Source organism: Haliotis asinina, chromosome 5 (genome assembly GCF_037392515.1).
Source record: "Haliotis asinina isolate JCU_RB_2024 chromosome 5, JCU_Hal_asi_v2, whole genome shotgun sequence".
Lineage (NCBI taxonomy): Eukaryota > Metazoa > Mollusca > Gastropoda > Lepetellida > Haliotidae > Haliotis > Haliotis asinina.
In genome coordinates, this window is record NC_090284.1 from 28,957,777 (window position 1) to 28,969,973 (window position 12,197).

The 12,197-nt window shown below is 36.5% G+C and overlaps 1 protein-coding gene across 1 annotated transcript in view; it reads right to left on the reverse strand.

The window, feature by feature from the left end:
• Positions 1-12,197, reverse strand: part of LOC137283502 (SH2 domain-containing protein 4B-like) — a 267,928-nt gene that overhangs the window by 24,568 nt on the left and 231,163 nt on the right. The window contains exon 8 of the mRNA XM_067815036.1: positions 2,265-2,433. Within this exon, the coding sequence (XP_067671137.1) occupies positions 2,265-2,433 (169 nt within the window). The remainder of the gene's footprint in view (positions 1-2,264; positions 2,434-12,197) is intronic.

Below are 12,197 nucleotides of genomic sequence, written 5' to 3' on the forward strand. Positions count from 1 at the left end.
GTCCCAAAACCAACATCTTGATTAACACAACTTTGGCGCAGTCGTCAAACATTGGTCACCTCCTCAAAAGGTGGTGATTTCTAAAAAGTATTACATCAAATTTGAGTTAAATACATGTTTCAATATTTATTCCAGTGACGTGAACAGTCAACTTAGCAGTTTCCCAGACTGCATAATACTGTACCAGGGCGTGAACAGGGTATCATTTGTTTTTTCAAATTCTCTGAATGTTGAAATAACTTTTTATGTGTTATGATACTGGTATCAAAATTTTAGTATATATATTATTTTTTTTTAAAAAGATATCTTAAAGAAGGAAAGCAGGAGTTAAGAAACTAATTCAGTACAAAGTGATGGATCTCTCATGATGAGTATATAGGTCTTGAATGCTTAGCTCTGCTTTAAAACCACATGAATCTATTGCATCTGTCAAGTAAGTATAATTATTTATAACTGATTAGTTTATGATTCATTTTATTACCTTTCTACATTCACACAAAATTCTTAACAAAAATATTTTGCTATTATTTCCAGTGAATTAATTATAATGACAGTTTTGATTACTGTATTACTCCTAAAATACCTCCCATACGTGTAAAAGAATTATGTTGTAACAAAAATACAAAACAAAAAATGTTCTCTCAGTTACATACAATCTTCCTTCATTCCGTCCAATGTTAAGAAAGTCACTATTCTTCTTGCATAGTTTTCATCTAGATCCACACAGAGTATGGTAATTCATTTCCACAAAGTCCCATGTCTTTAGAGAAATTCCCAAATATTTAAGACATGGTGTTATTGACACTCTATTGAAATAACTTTGATATTTTGGATATTGCGTGATAGGCATCTGCTGACACAGTCTGTTTGAATAAAAAGGTGTTCTTACTCCTCAAATATTTTGCACTAAATTACAGATACTGAACAGAGTAGGCCTTCAGACTGTGCTTTTAAAATATGAAAACATTCTAAAATGTGTGACAAATTTAAGAATATCTACGAGAAATGACAATAATTATATCAATCCACACATTTTGCTATTTTGGTTGACACTAACTGAAATCAGATCACGCACAGATTTCTTTACAGTCTGTCACCGCTTTTTCGCTCGTCTCATTTTAGCTTTATGGTCTACCAACTAAATGTCCAGTACTGACTAAAAACATTACGCAGAATCAATATTGCAGTTACAAGAATTATCCATGTTTATTATGTGAAGTCTTAAACTGCTGCTTGTTGTCATCTAACTGGTAATGATTTTGTGAAAGTTTGGAAATTTGTGCAAATTCTCAACTTCGAGCTGATGTATGTTTCTTGAAGGATGGTGTTGACATTAACTGATTGTAAGGCCAATTGCACTTCTTGATCCACCTCAATTTGTTTTGTCTTAAGAGTATTGGTTTTGTAAAGGATCCACATCAAATCGCAGCAATATATACAAGTAGTAGATGTGAATGGCATAATTTGAAGAACATCGCTTCAGAGGCATTGTTTAACCCTGGAAATAAGTCTGACAAATCCACAAAGCATGCCTGGCCTGCTGATTGGCCAAATTGACGCATGTGCCAGTTTTGATTGACAGAATGGATCAGTCTATTGGGAGACTATACTCACCTTTGTCACTTACACTAGTCAACATTACCTGCTACACTGCCTAGAAAACATATGAACTTGTCTCATAACTTTTTCATGCTTTTGTATCCAAAGTTATTGGTTAGTGTGATCCATTAATACGTGAAATACTCTGCAGCTGCACTATATTTGACAAATAAAACACTCTAATGATTTTCCAGTGTTTAGTGTTTACAATAAACAGCAGACTGGAAAGGTCTGAAATGTGAAACTATCAGCTGCAGAACAAATCTGTCAGTGTTGGGCCCACTCCAAGGTGGTAAAAGGAACAGCAGAAGGCACCATTACAGCACTGTGAAGCAATGAATTTGCCCTAGAAAACCAGGTGACTTCATTGTCTAGGGAGTGGTGATTGCTATCAGGAAGGTGAAAATGGTCCAGATGACAAGGACGACAGCAACTTGAAAAAGCCTTATGCAAATCCTGGGTGAATACCCACGAGACACCACAGTGGAGTGGAACAGCTATGGCTCTAACTATTCTTTTTCACTTCTGTAACTTAGTCTTCTGGAAATGTGAACACGGTGTCATTTCCACTGGAAAATTAAAACTATAACACAGAAAACCATGTTAATGTGATCATACACAGGCAGGAATTTGCTATTTCTAGGACAAGAAAAGGTTGCATTTACTTTGGTGGTACAGGTGGTCTTTCAGTGTGACTGACTGCTTTACCACTTTCTGAAAATGCTCTTGCTGCCAGTAAGAGCTGATTTGTCTTCCTCAATGATTCCCTGTATTCTTCACGAGCCTTGCGGGCTAATTCACGCATCTTTTGCTCAGCCTCTTTGGATTTTTTTTCTGAAACAAAGAATACTTTATAGTATGATATGTCAAATATATCCAGACAGGATGAGTGAGTGAGTGAATTTAGTTTTATGCCACACTCAACAATATTCCAGCTAAATGGTGGCAGTCTGTGAATAATCAAGTCTGGACCAGACAATCCAATGCTCAACAACATGAGCAATCAATCAATGTGTCAACCAAGACAGCGAGCCTGACATCCCGATCTTGTTAGTCGCCTCTTGCAACAAGCATAGTTGCCTTTTATGGCAAGCATGGATAGCTAAAGGGATATTCTACCCGGGACCTTAGCAGGTCAAACAGGATAATATTGTATGGTATGATATATCAAATACATCCAAACAGGACAATACTTTATGGTATGATCTGTCAAATATGTCTATACAAGACAATACTGAATGGTATGATATGTCAAATATATCAAAACAAGACAATACTGAATGGTATGATATGTCAAACATAGGATGATACTGAATGGTATATTATGTCAAATATATCCAAACTGGACAATACACAAAAAGTACACAAGAGTCATCAGAAGATGACATATCCCCCAAGCCTGTGCTCTGGAAACAAAGCCTATCCTTCCATTTTGAGACCAAGTCTGAATTGTTTCAATGGAAACCAGGAAAAAAAAAATGCCAAAACATTTTAAATAGCAAAAGGCACCACTTTGTGGTCAGCCTCAAAAATCTTCCAAGTTTTGCTGTAAGACAAGAAATAGTTTTCAAGGTGTGCTCCGGAAATGAAGCCCATCCCTCCATTTTGAGACTAAGTCAGAATCGTTTCCATGGAAACTGGGAAAATGATAAATCACAAAAAAATGTAAATAGCAAAAGGCACCACTTAAGGGTCTCCCCTACATATCTGCCAAGTATTGCAGAAAGATATTTAGAAGTTTTTGACTTGTGCTCCGGAAATGAAGCCCATCCCTCCATTTTGAGACTAAGTCTGAAAGGCTTCCATGGAAACCAAGAAAATAATAAATCACAAAAACCTGTAAATAGTAAAAGGCACCACTTTGGGGTCTGCCACACATATCTACCAACTTTTGCTGACAGATATTACAAAGGTTTTCAGTTGTGCTCCGGAAACGAAACACACCTCTCACTTTTGAGACAAAGTCCGAAACGCTTCCATGGAAAACGAGAAAATAATATATCACCTAAACCTATAAGTAGCAAAAGGCACCACTTCATGTTCTGATTGATATATCTACCAAGTTTTGCAGAAAAACATAGAACGGTTTTCGAGTTCTGCTCCGGAAAGGAAACACACCTCTCACGTTTGAGAATATGTCAGAAACATTTCCATGGAAACCAAGAAAATAATAAATCACAAAAACCTGTATATAGCAAAAGGCATCACTTTAGTTTCTGATTGATATATCTACCAAGTTCTGCACAAAAATATTGCATGTTTTTCAGTTCTGCTCCAGAAACGAAGCCCACCCCACCATTAGACTAACACCAAAATATTCCATGCAAAAAAAAAAAAAAAAATTAAACATGTCAAAACTGTGAAAATAACAAAAGGCACAACTATAGGTTGAAATTATTACATCTATCAAGTTTGGTCTAAAAATACTGAACGGTTTCCCAGTTATGCTCTGGAAACAAAATGATTACGGACGTTTGGTGGACAGACGGACAGACAGACGAAGTGTCCCCCCGCATTACATGTCAGGGGGATAACGAGAGGGTCAAACTAGACTGCTCTCATGTCAACAATATGACATCCCAGTCAAAAACAATCCTCAAAGTAATGCTTCCACTTTTATGCTACAACTTTGTCTATATCAGAACATTTCTCACAACCATCACACATTAAGAGCACCTATAACAAGGAATCATCGTATCCATTTCAAAGTGCTACTAACTTTGTCCAAACCCAAACTTTTAATGACACCATCTTTCCATTTACTTACTGAAGCTTAAGTCTTTAACCCAGGTGACGCCAATTGTTTTCTGACGTCATGAAATTACTGATCAAAACACACCATAATAAATGATGTCATGGCTTGTTCTAAATGATGTCATGGCTTGTTCAATAACAAAAGTCAGTGTACAATGACACTGGTATGCTGATTAGTATACATCTCTCCTAATGCTTTTTTGTTCAAATATGCAAAAATCTCAGTTTAATAGTCAGATTTTGATGCTTTTTAGGCAGAGCATGAAATGACTGGTTTTACCACTTGAATAATGACCTGAACAGATAATCAAATTATGTTTTTTGCTGTATATCTTAATTTGGACAACACATGCATTTGCTGGACATGATCATAACTAATGTTAATCAGAACAATTGCAAAACAAATAGATATATTGTAAACATAGGACTTTTTGTGTTCACTATTACCTGAACTATTCCTCTCAATAACACAATGAAAGATGAAAATATATTACTGCTTTTATACAGAATGATCAGAAAATAGCTATATGGTTTCTGAAAAGATGGAGACAGTTGGGTTAGATTTTATGGTGTTCTTCAAGCAGAAATAGTTTTAACAGTTTTGGTTTATATAAATTTATTTTATTGTAGAAGACAAGACGAGTGAAACATTAAATGTGTATAAAAACCATGCATGTTGCCAAAATTCACTGATGAACACAGTTCTTCTTAATGTGTGTATATAATATAAAAAGAAATACATGTATTTATCACTTTCTGAAGGTGTCTATTTTGACATAGATTATCAAGTTGACAGCTTGTGAAAGACCTGTTTTTATCATATCAGATGTATTAGTCAAATTCGTCATCTGTTATCACTTGATGCAGCAAAGACATTAGTACAGAATTTCTGCACATGTTTCAAAAGTACTCTGACATTATGCCAAGACTGAAGTCCTTACTATTGCTTCCAGTTGAGGAGATGACAGTGTTTATAGGTACTATTTCATATTTAACAAACTTCCCTAAAAATAAATAATGCATTTCTTTCAATAATACTATAGTATTACCAGAAATTATCAAGAATTTTTGGAATATGTTTAACTGGATTTCCAGCTATCAAGCGCTTCATTTCATTCAAGAGAGACAACTCTGTTTATCCTTTTTCATCAGTTTGTGAAGAGTAATGCCTCTTTATTACTGCTAGCAGAGGACATTTTCAGAGATCCTCAGTACGTATTATTTTGAGAAGAGGACGTTGATTTGAGAGTATTACAACAAAGGCATCAGATCAGCTAAAATGAAGTAGAACAGGCACACCTTTGCCCAGTGTTTTGAAATATATTGCAAAAGGATATGTCACTGAGCACCAGGGAGGCACAGGTAGGCCCAGAAAATTTACTGTCAGTGACAGAAAGCAGCATGGTATTTTGGTTTCTAAAATCAAATGAAAGAGTTTAGAAAACTTAAGGCTGGATATGACTTATCTGTAAGGAGGCAATCAGAACTGAGTTACATGCAATGGGTTGGCAGAAAAGTCAAGGAATTTCATCACCAATCATGGAACCTGAACGAAAGGAGCAAAGGTTGAACAGGTGCTTACAGCATAGAAACTTTAACAGGGACGATGAGATTTTCTCAGAAGAAAAATCTATGTATCTGTTTAAAAATACACTGAAATACTGGACCAAGCAAACTGAAAAACCATTATATCAGCACCCAAAGTACAGTCCAAAATTTAATAAGTGGGGTGGCACATCTGTGTTAGGGGCAATGCCCCCCTGTGTATTTGAAGGGAATATGAGTGGTACACAGATATTCTCCAGGCACATTTACTTCCATCTGTTCTATGGAAATGTTTGGATTTTCCAGCAGGACAACAACCGAAAACATTGTTCAAAGCATTTACAGGCCTGGTCTCGGACCCCAAATAGGACACTATCAGATTGGCCAAGCTATAGCCCTCACCTGAATCAAAAGAAAATGTTTGAGGACTTATGAAGGAAAGTGTCAATAAGAAAAATCTGACAAATTAAATGAAATGGAAGAAGAGGTGGTCCAATGATGGGAAAGCAAGCAACATGACTTTCTAACTTCTTTGATCAGTAGTATGCCCTGATGCATTAAAGCCTTTTTATGCTGCGCATGGTGATTTGACAAAACAATAACTGTAAAAGTTATGTTCTACTAATATTCACATTTAAACATTTAAGGTGAGAGCATGAGTGAAAAAAACAAACAAAATTACAATCTTTAAACTACAAATAATTTCTTAACATACTATAACCCCTCAAGGAAGCTACCCATCAAATATGTATGTAGATTACAATATCAAATTAAAATGTTTGAATGAATTACTTAAAAGTCACATGCAACCAAAAAATCACATACATAATTAAAAAACAATTATCACTTATTCATGACATATAATATACATTGCTGCTTGTACAAAAAACAAATAAACAAAATTGTAAGCATACAATTGCGATTCAAAAGTGCAATATTTTGTACTTGGGGTTACTTCTCTTGAAATGAAGCCCTCAGCAGACAGAACCCAGTCATAGCGGGTGGATGTGCACTCACAAGTGTAACGATGGCTCCTGATTGGCTGGTTCATGTGCTGTTATGCTGAGGGCTCATTGTGTGTACAGAAAGATGATCTGTTTGATGGGCATTTTAGAAGTATGGTGAGTCACAAGAAAGTAACACTCTTTTGGATAACAACTTCTTTTATTGTACTTGATACGTCTTTTCAGTATGGATTCATATACTGTTGTCAAACAAAATCATATACACTAGAGAAAGTTGTTATCCATAAAGAATGTATGTAGAGATGTTGGGTTTTGTAAATACATGTTCTCTGAATTTGCATTTGATCCAATCAAAAATCATTTCAGCAGAGATGGTGAACTACTGCGTGGCTGGAAACTGTCATTCGTCCAAGTACGAAAACAGGGGTTGAAACTGACAAGATTTTGCACCCGTTTCCGTCAGATCCAGTCATCCGAGAAAAATGGATGTAGTTTGTGTGCCACCCACAGACATAAAAACGTGTCATGTGTACAAGTATCACACCTGCCTAATTACATAATGTGGGAGAGACAGGAGTCAGGTGCACGAGTAAATAAATATATTTTGTTTATGGCATATAGCCTCATAGGTGTTAAGTTCAAATTGCATGTGGTCAGTGATTGAAGCTGTGTACTGCATATTGTCTTTAGCAGACAGGCAGGCAGACATATAGGTGTCAATAAACCAGACAATGAGCTTTCTCTGTCACAGAGGCTGCTTACCACAGTCAACACGTTTTATTTAAGTAACAAATAGATTATTTACTTGTTTGTGTAAACATCCAAGGTTAGACTACTGCTCACAACCTCATATTCCAGGCAGGCATACTGTTTCAAGCTCCGCGAACCTATTCACTGCGTATGCGATATGGGCACAGCGCAGCACAGCTGTTGAAACCACTTTTTCCTCCAGTGCTGGGGGAAATTTAGTGAATTGCAATTTCGCAGGCTTTTTTTCATTGCTTTTTTTCAACTTTATAGGTTGAATTGGCATTTTTGATGATTTGTTTCAGTAAGTGCATACCAAAAGGTATCAGAATCTGCAAAGTTGTGTTTTACGTTGCATGTGACCTTTAAACAGTGCATTAAATGGACTCTCACGCACGCACGCACGCACGCCTATTTATGAACGTCATGTCTCTTGGAGTGCTCTTCATGAACAACTTAAAGTGCCTTTGCCGACAAAACTCAGTCCTAGACAAAACTGCGGCGAATGTTTACAAATACATAGAGTGAGTAAGTTTGGTTTTACGCTGCACTCAGCAATATTCAAGCTATATGTAAATAAGTCTGTAAATAATTGAGTCTGGACCAGACAATCCAGTGATCAACAGCATGAGCATGGATCTGTACCTGCTTCATTTTCGCAAACTCACCACTTGTGATTGAAACCAGATCAGCAAACACCTACAACACAGCATACAACAGTTTTCAATGTATGGAGCAACTGTTTACATTCCATATATGGCAAGTGTTCTGTGTTTGGAAACTGTTTGCCTCAAAGATTCAAGTATCGATTTCAGGCACATTGTAAGGGATAATAAGTCTTTTATTGCATCAATCATCATCATCATCATGTGGTGTCCTGCCTGGAACACACATTGACGGCCATGGCTCTCCATCCATCTCTCTCACTCGAGGCATTCATGAATCCATTGTTCCATTGAATCCCGTCCTCTGCTTCTTCTGCTGTTCGATTCCACCTTTTCTGTAGACATGGCCCATGAATCTCATCTGTCTTGTTTGTTTTGTTTTTACAAGTGATCTTTCTGTATTTGCCATTTCCAGGACCTCTTGATTCGATTTCTTTTCAGTCCAGGATATTTTGAAAATCCTTCTCAGGAACCAAATTTCAGTTGCCTCCAGTCTCTTCCTCGTGCTGTTGGGTATTGTCCAGCACTCACAACCGTATTTAAGAACTGACCACACATATGTTTGTAGTATTCTGAATTTGGTGTCCATTTTAATGTTTTTGTTGGTCATGATTGATGACAGTCTCTTAACTCATTAAGCCCTGGAGCCGCTCCACTGCCCAACACCTGGCACCCCTCGCTGACTGCCTGATTGCTGCGACGAGGCTAATTAGTGCTAATCATGCCTGATTTCCCTGGCAGGTCTCGGATATGACAGGAAACTGTCTAGTCTCACAAACAAGTACTGAATATTTAATTGTGTCGTAAAGATGTAAATGGGAAAGAGGCAGATGTGAATACATATATTACAGCATTTCACATAATTTATTACCTGTGTCTCTCATACCCCTTTGCCAGTGTGTGCTGTATTTTTATCAACACCTACGCGGTCTTTGTATGTACGAGATGAACAAATATACAAATTCCTCCTGTCTCTCTCATCGTATATACTGAATTATAATATTTTATTCACAATAGAGTTTAAAAAGGGGGGGGGGGGGGAGGGGAGGGGCTTGGATTATAATCATCTAGATTTTTAGCCAATACATTGTTCGTGCTTCCTGACTATTTCAAGGAAAGTATCAATAGGTGTGTAAGTAACATGGAACATATAGAGATTTATAGTTTGTCACTTTGTTCATCTTAACTTAAAGCTGCAAACATACATCACCATTCACACACATACATACTGCATGATACATTTATCATTACTCGATGCTAAACAAAGCTTCCCATCATGTGAAGGGATAAAATATCCCGAATGTAACGCATTATATCTCAGTTACTCATTATACTGGCTGATACTTTGACCAATGGTATCGTGAGAACCTGTCACATAGGAAGGGCAAGGAAGGCCTAAATTTCTGAAGAACACGTTTGGACACTCAAAGTGATAGGGTAGAGATTGATTATTGGCTTTATCGTTGACCAATGGCTATGTTGTGTTACGGCTGTATCAACTATCATGCAACAATTTGTGTATTGTAAACATAACATCAGTTACTGTAATGATGTATGAAAGAAACACATAAGACATATGGCAGTAGACTGACACTATGATGAGTGTATTCATTCTCAGATGGTGAACACACATGTCTTAGTATTTTGGACATGTAAAAGAATAACGACTGAAATGCAACAATTGAAAAGAATGAGTGAATTTAGTTTTACAGCAATTTTAGCTATATTCCAGCAGTATAGCGCGGGCTTCACACATTGTGCCCAACAACTGACAAGAATGGTATACGGTACCATTTGTACAACACAACTAGTGCATAAAGCATTATTGTCCTTGGAACAAGTCTTTATGGTAGGCCTCAAAACAGTCAATGCACAAAAACACATCACAGCTTGAACATCTGCATTTGATGTCTCGACGTTTGCCAGTCCGTTTCATTGTATGTAAGACATACTTAAACCAAATGATGTCCCTCTCATATCATTGTGAGAGATTAAATGGCAGTAAAGACGAATTTACGCACATGCATAATAATCTATGAAAGAAGCGTTTTTGCTGATACATTGCTTGTGTATACTGAATATTTTAAGGGAAGTGCTAATAAGCTGGTCTGTGACTTACATATAACAGATTCAGTTTGTCGCTTTGGTTCATCTAGATTTAATGCAGAAAATATACGAACATACATGCATACATATTGTATAATGCTATTCCTTGCACATACATAAGACAAAGGGTCATGGGATGGGCGTCTTCAAAGTTCCCGAATAGGACGTTTTGTATCTTAACTGTTCAATATAGTCCTTGATTTATTATCTATGACCAATCGTATCATGAGATACCTGTCACATTGGAAATGACAGGTGATGGGGCGTGGGCTAAATTTCTGAAGATTCGGTCACTTGACAGCTTGGATACAGATTGACTATTGGTTAGATCGTTGACCAATCGATATGCTAGATTTCGGCTTTATCAACTCTAGCTATCATGAAAAACTTTGTGTATCGTGAACATACATAATCGTAAGGATGCCTGAAATGTACACGTAGGACTAACAAACACTTTGACAAGTTTATTTTTTTCTAAGCGCTCAAAGCGCTACAATCCGATTATTTTTACCCCGGATAACCCAATCCAATCATTGAGTAGAGATAGTATTTATTTGCGTATACTTTTTGCGCACACTACTTGTACATTAAACATAATGGCTTGCTGAACATTTCAATATAATCTGTACATTGTTATGAATAAATATCATAATTCAAGTACATGTATTTTAGAATTCAAAAAAGTAACACGATACTGATTTATTGTGATGTATACACTTGTAGTTGATTCTCCCCAAATATTTATGAAGATGGGCATACTTACATTTGTTTTGAAAGCAAACGAGGTTCAGAAGATTGGCAATGGGCGTGACTCCACAAAACAGGTTGTCCAATGATGTAACAGCGCATAAGTTTGTTTTACACTTGTCACGGGACAAAAGTTTACCTGGACATGCATTCGACCAGAGGCTGTTATTTTGAGGTTGAAAGAGGTGTTCATATATTTAGTGTTGTCTGATTGAATGATTATACGCATCAATTCCGTAACTCATTTATTATCCTCCTATTATTGACGATGGATCTGGTACACGTGATCATTACACAGGATAAGATAATTACAGAGATCAAATACAAACGTTTCTTACACAGTGCTTATGTAAATTGCATTGAAAAATCACATTTCAAATAAGCATGAAACAGCTTGAACAAAATACCCCAGTTACCTTTGTATGGTTTATGTGTACTATATATGTATATTATGAGTAGATGCAAGAGTTATCACTTCATATTCGATTATGTATTATTGTCAACTTTAAAAATCAATAGTCGCAGTAATTAGTAACTTGGTTTATTTCAAATCTACACGAACATGAGTGTAATACAGTATTGCTATTTATGTCTACGATTCATTATATGAACTATTACAATGAATGAATGAATGATTTAATTTAGATGAAGGTTTTGTAACCTTGTCACCGTTAATTCAATCAATGTGCAAAGATAGTATCTTAGTATTCACTCCCAATGACGAGTAACAAACACGTACCTTCTGTAACAACATCTCATAATCCCTTTTCTCGCAGACATGTGTTCATTTGCCTGTATAAGCCCCCGACATTGCAAGCAATTGTTATCAAAACGCATTAATAGTTCTTCTGATTAACACAGAAAGTAATCTCTCTCGTAAGAAAGGCTAATCTTTGATCATTACTGCTAAATTGATTGAAATGATAGGTAATGTACGAGTTTAAAATGTAAAACCCCCAATACGCGGCTCTCGCTGAATGAGAGGTGCTTTTCATAACCCCCAATATGCGGCTCTCGCTGAATAAGAGGTGCTTTTTATTACCCCCAATATGCGGCTCTCGCTGTGAGA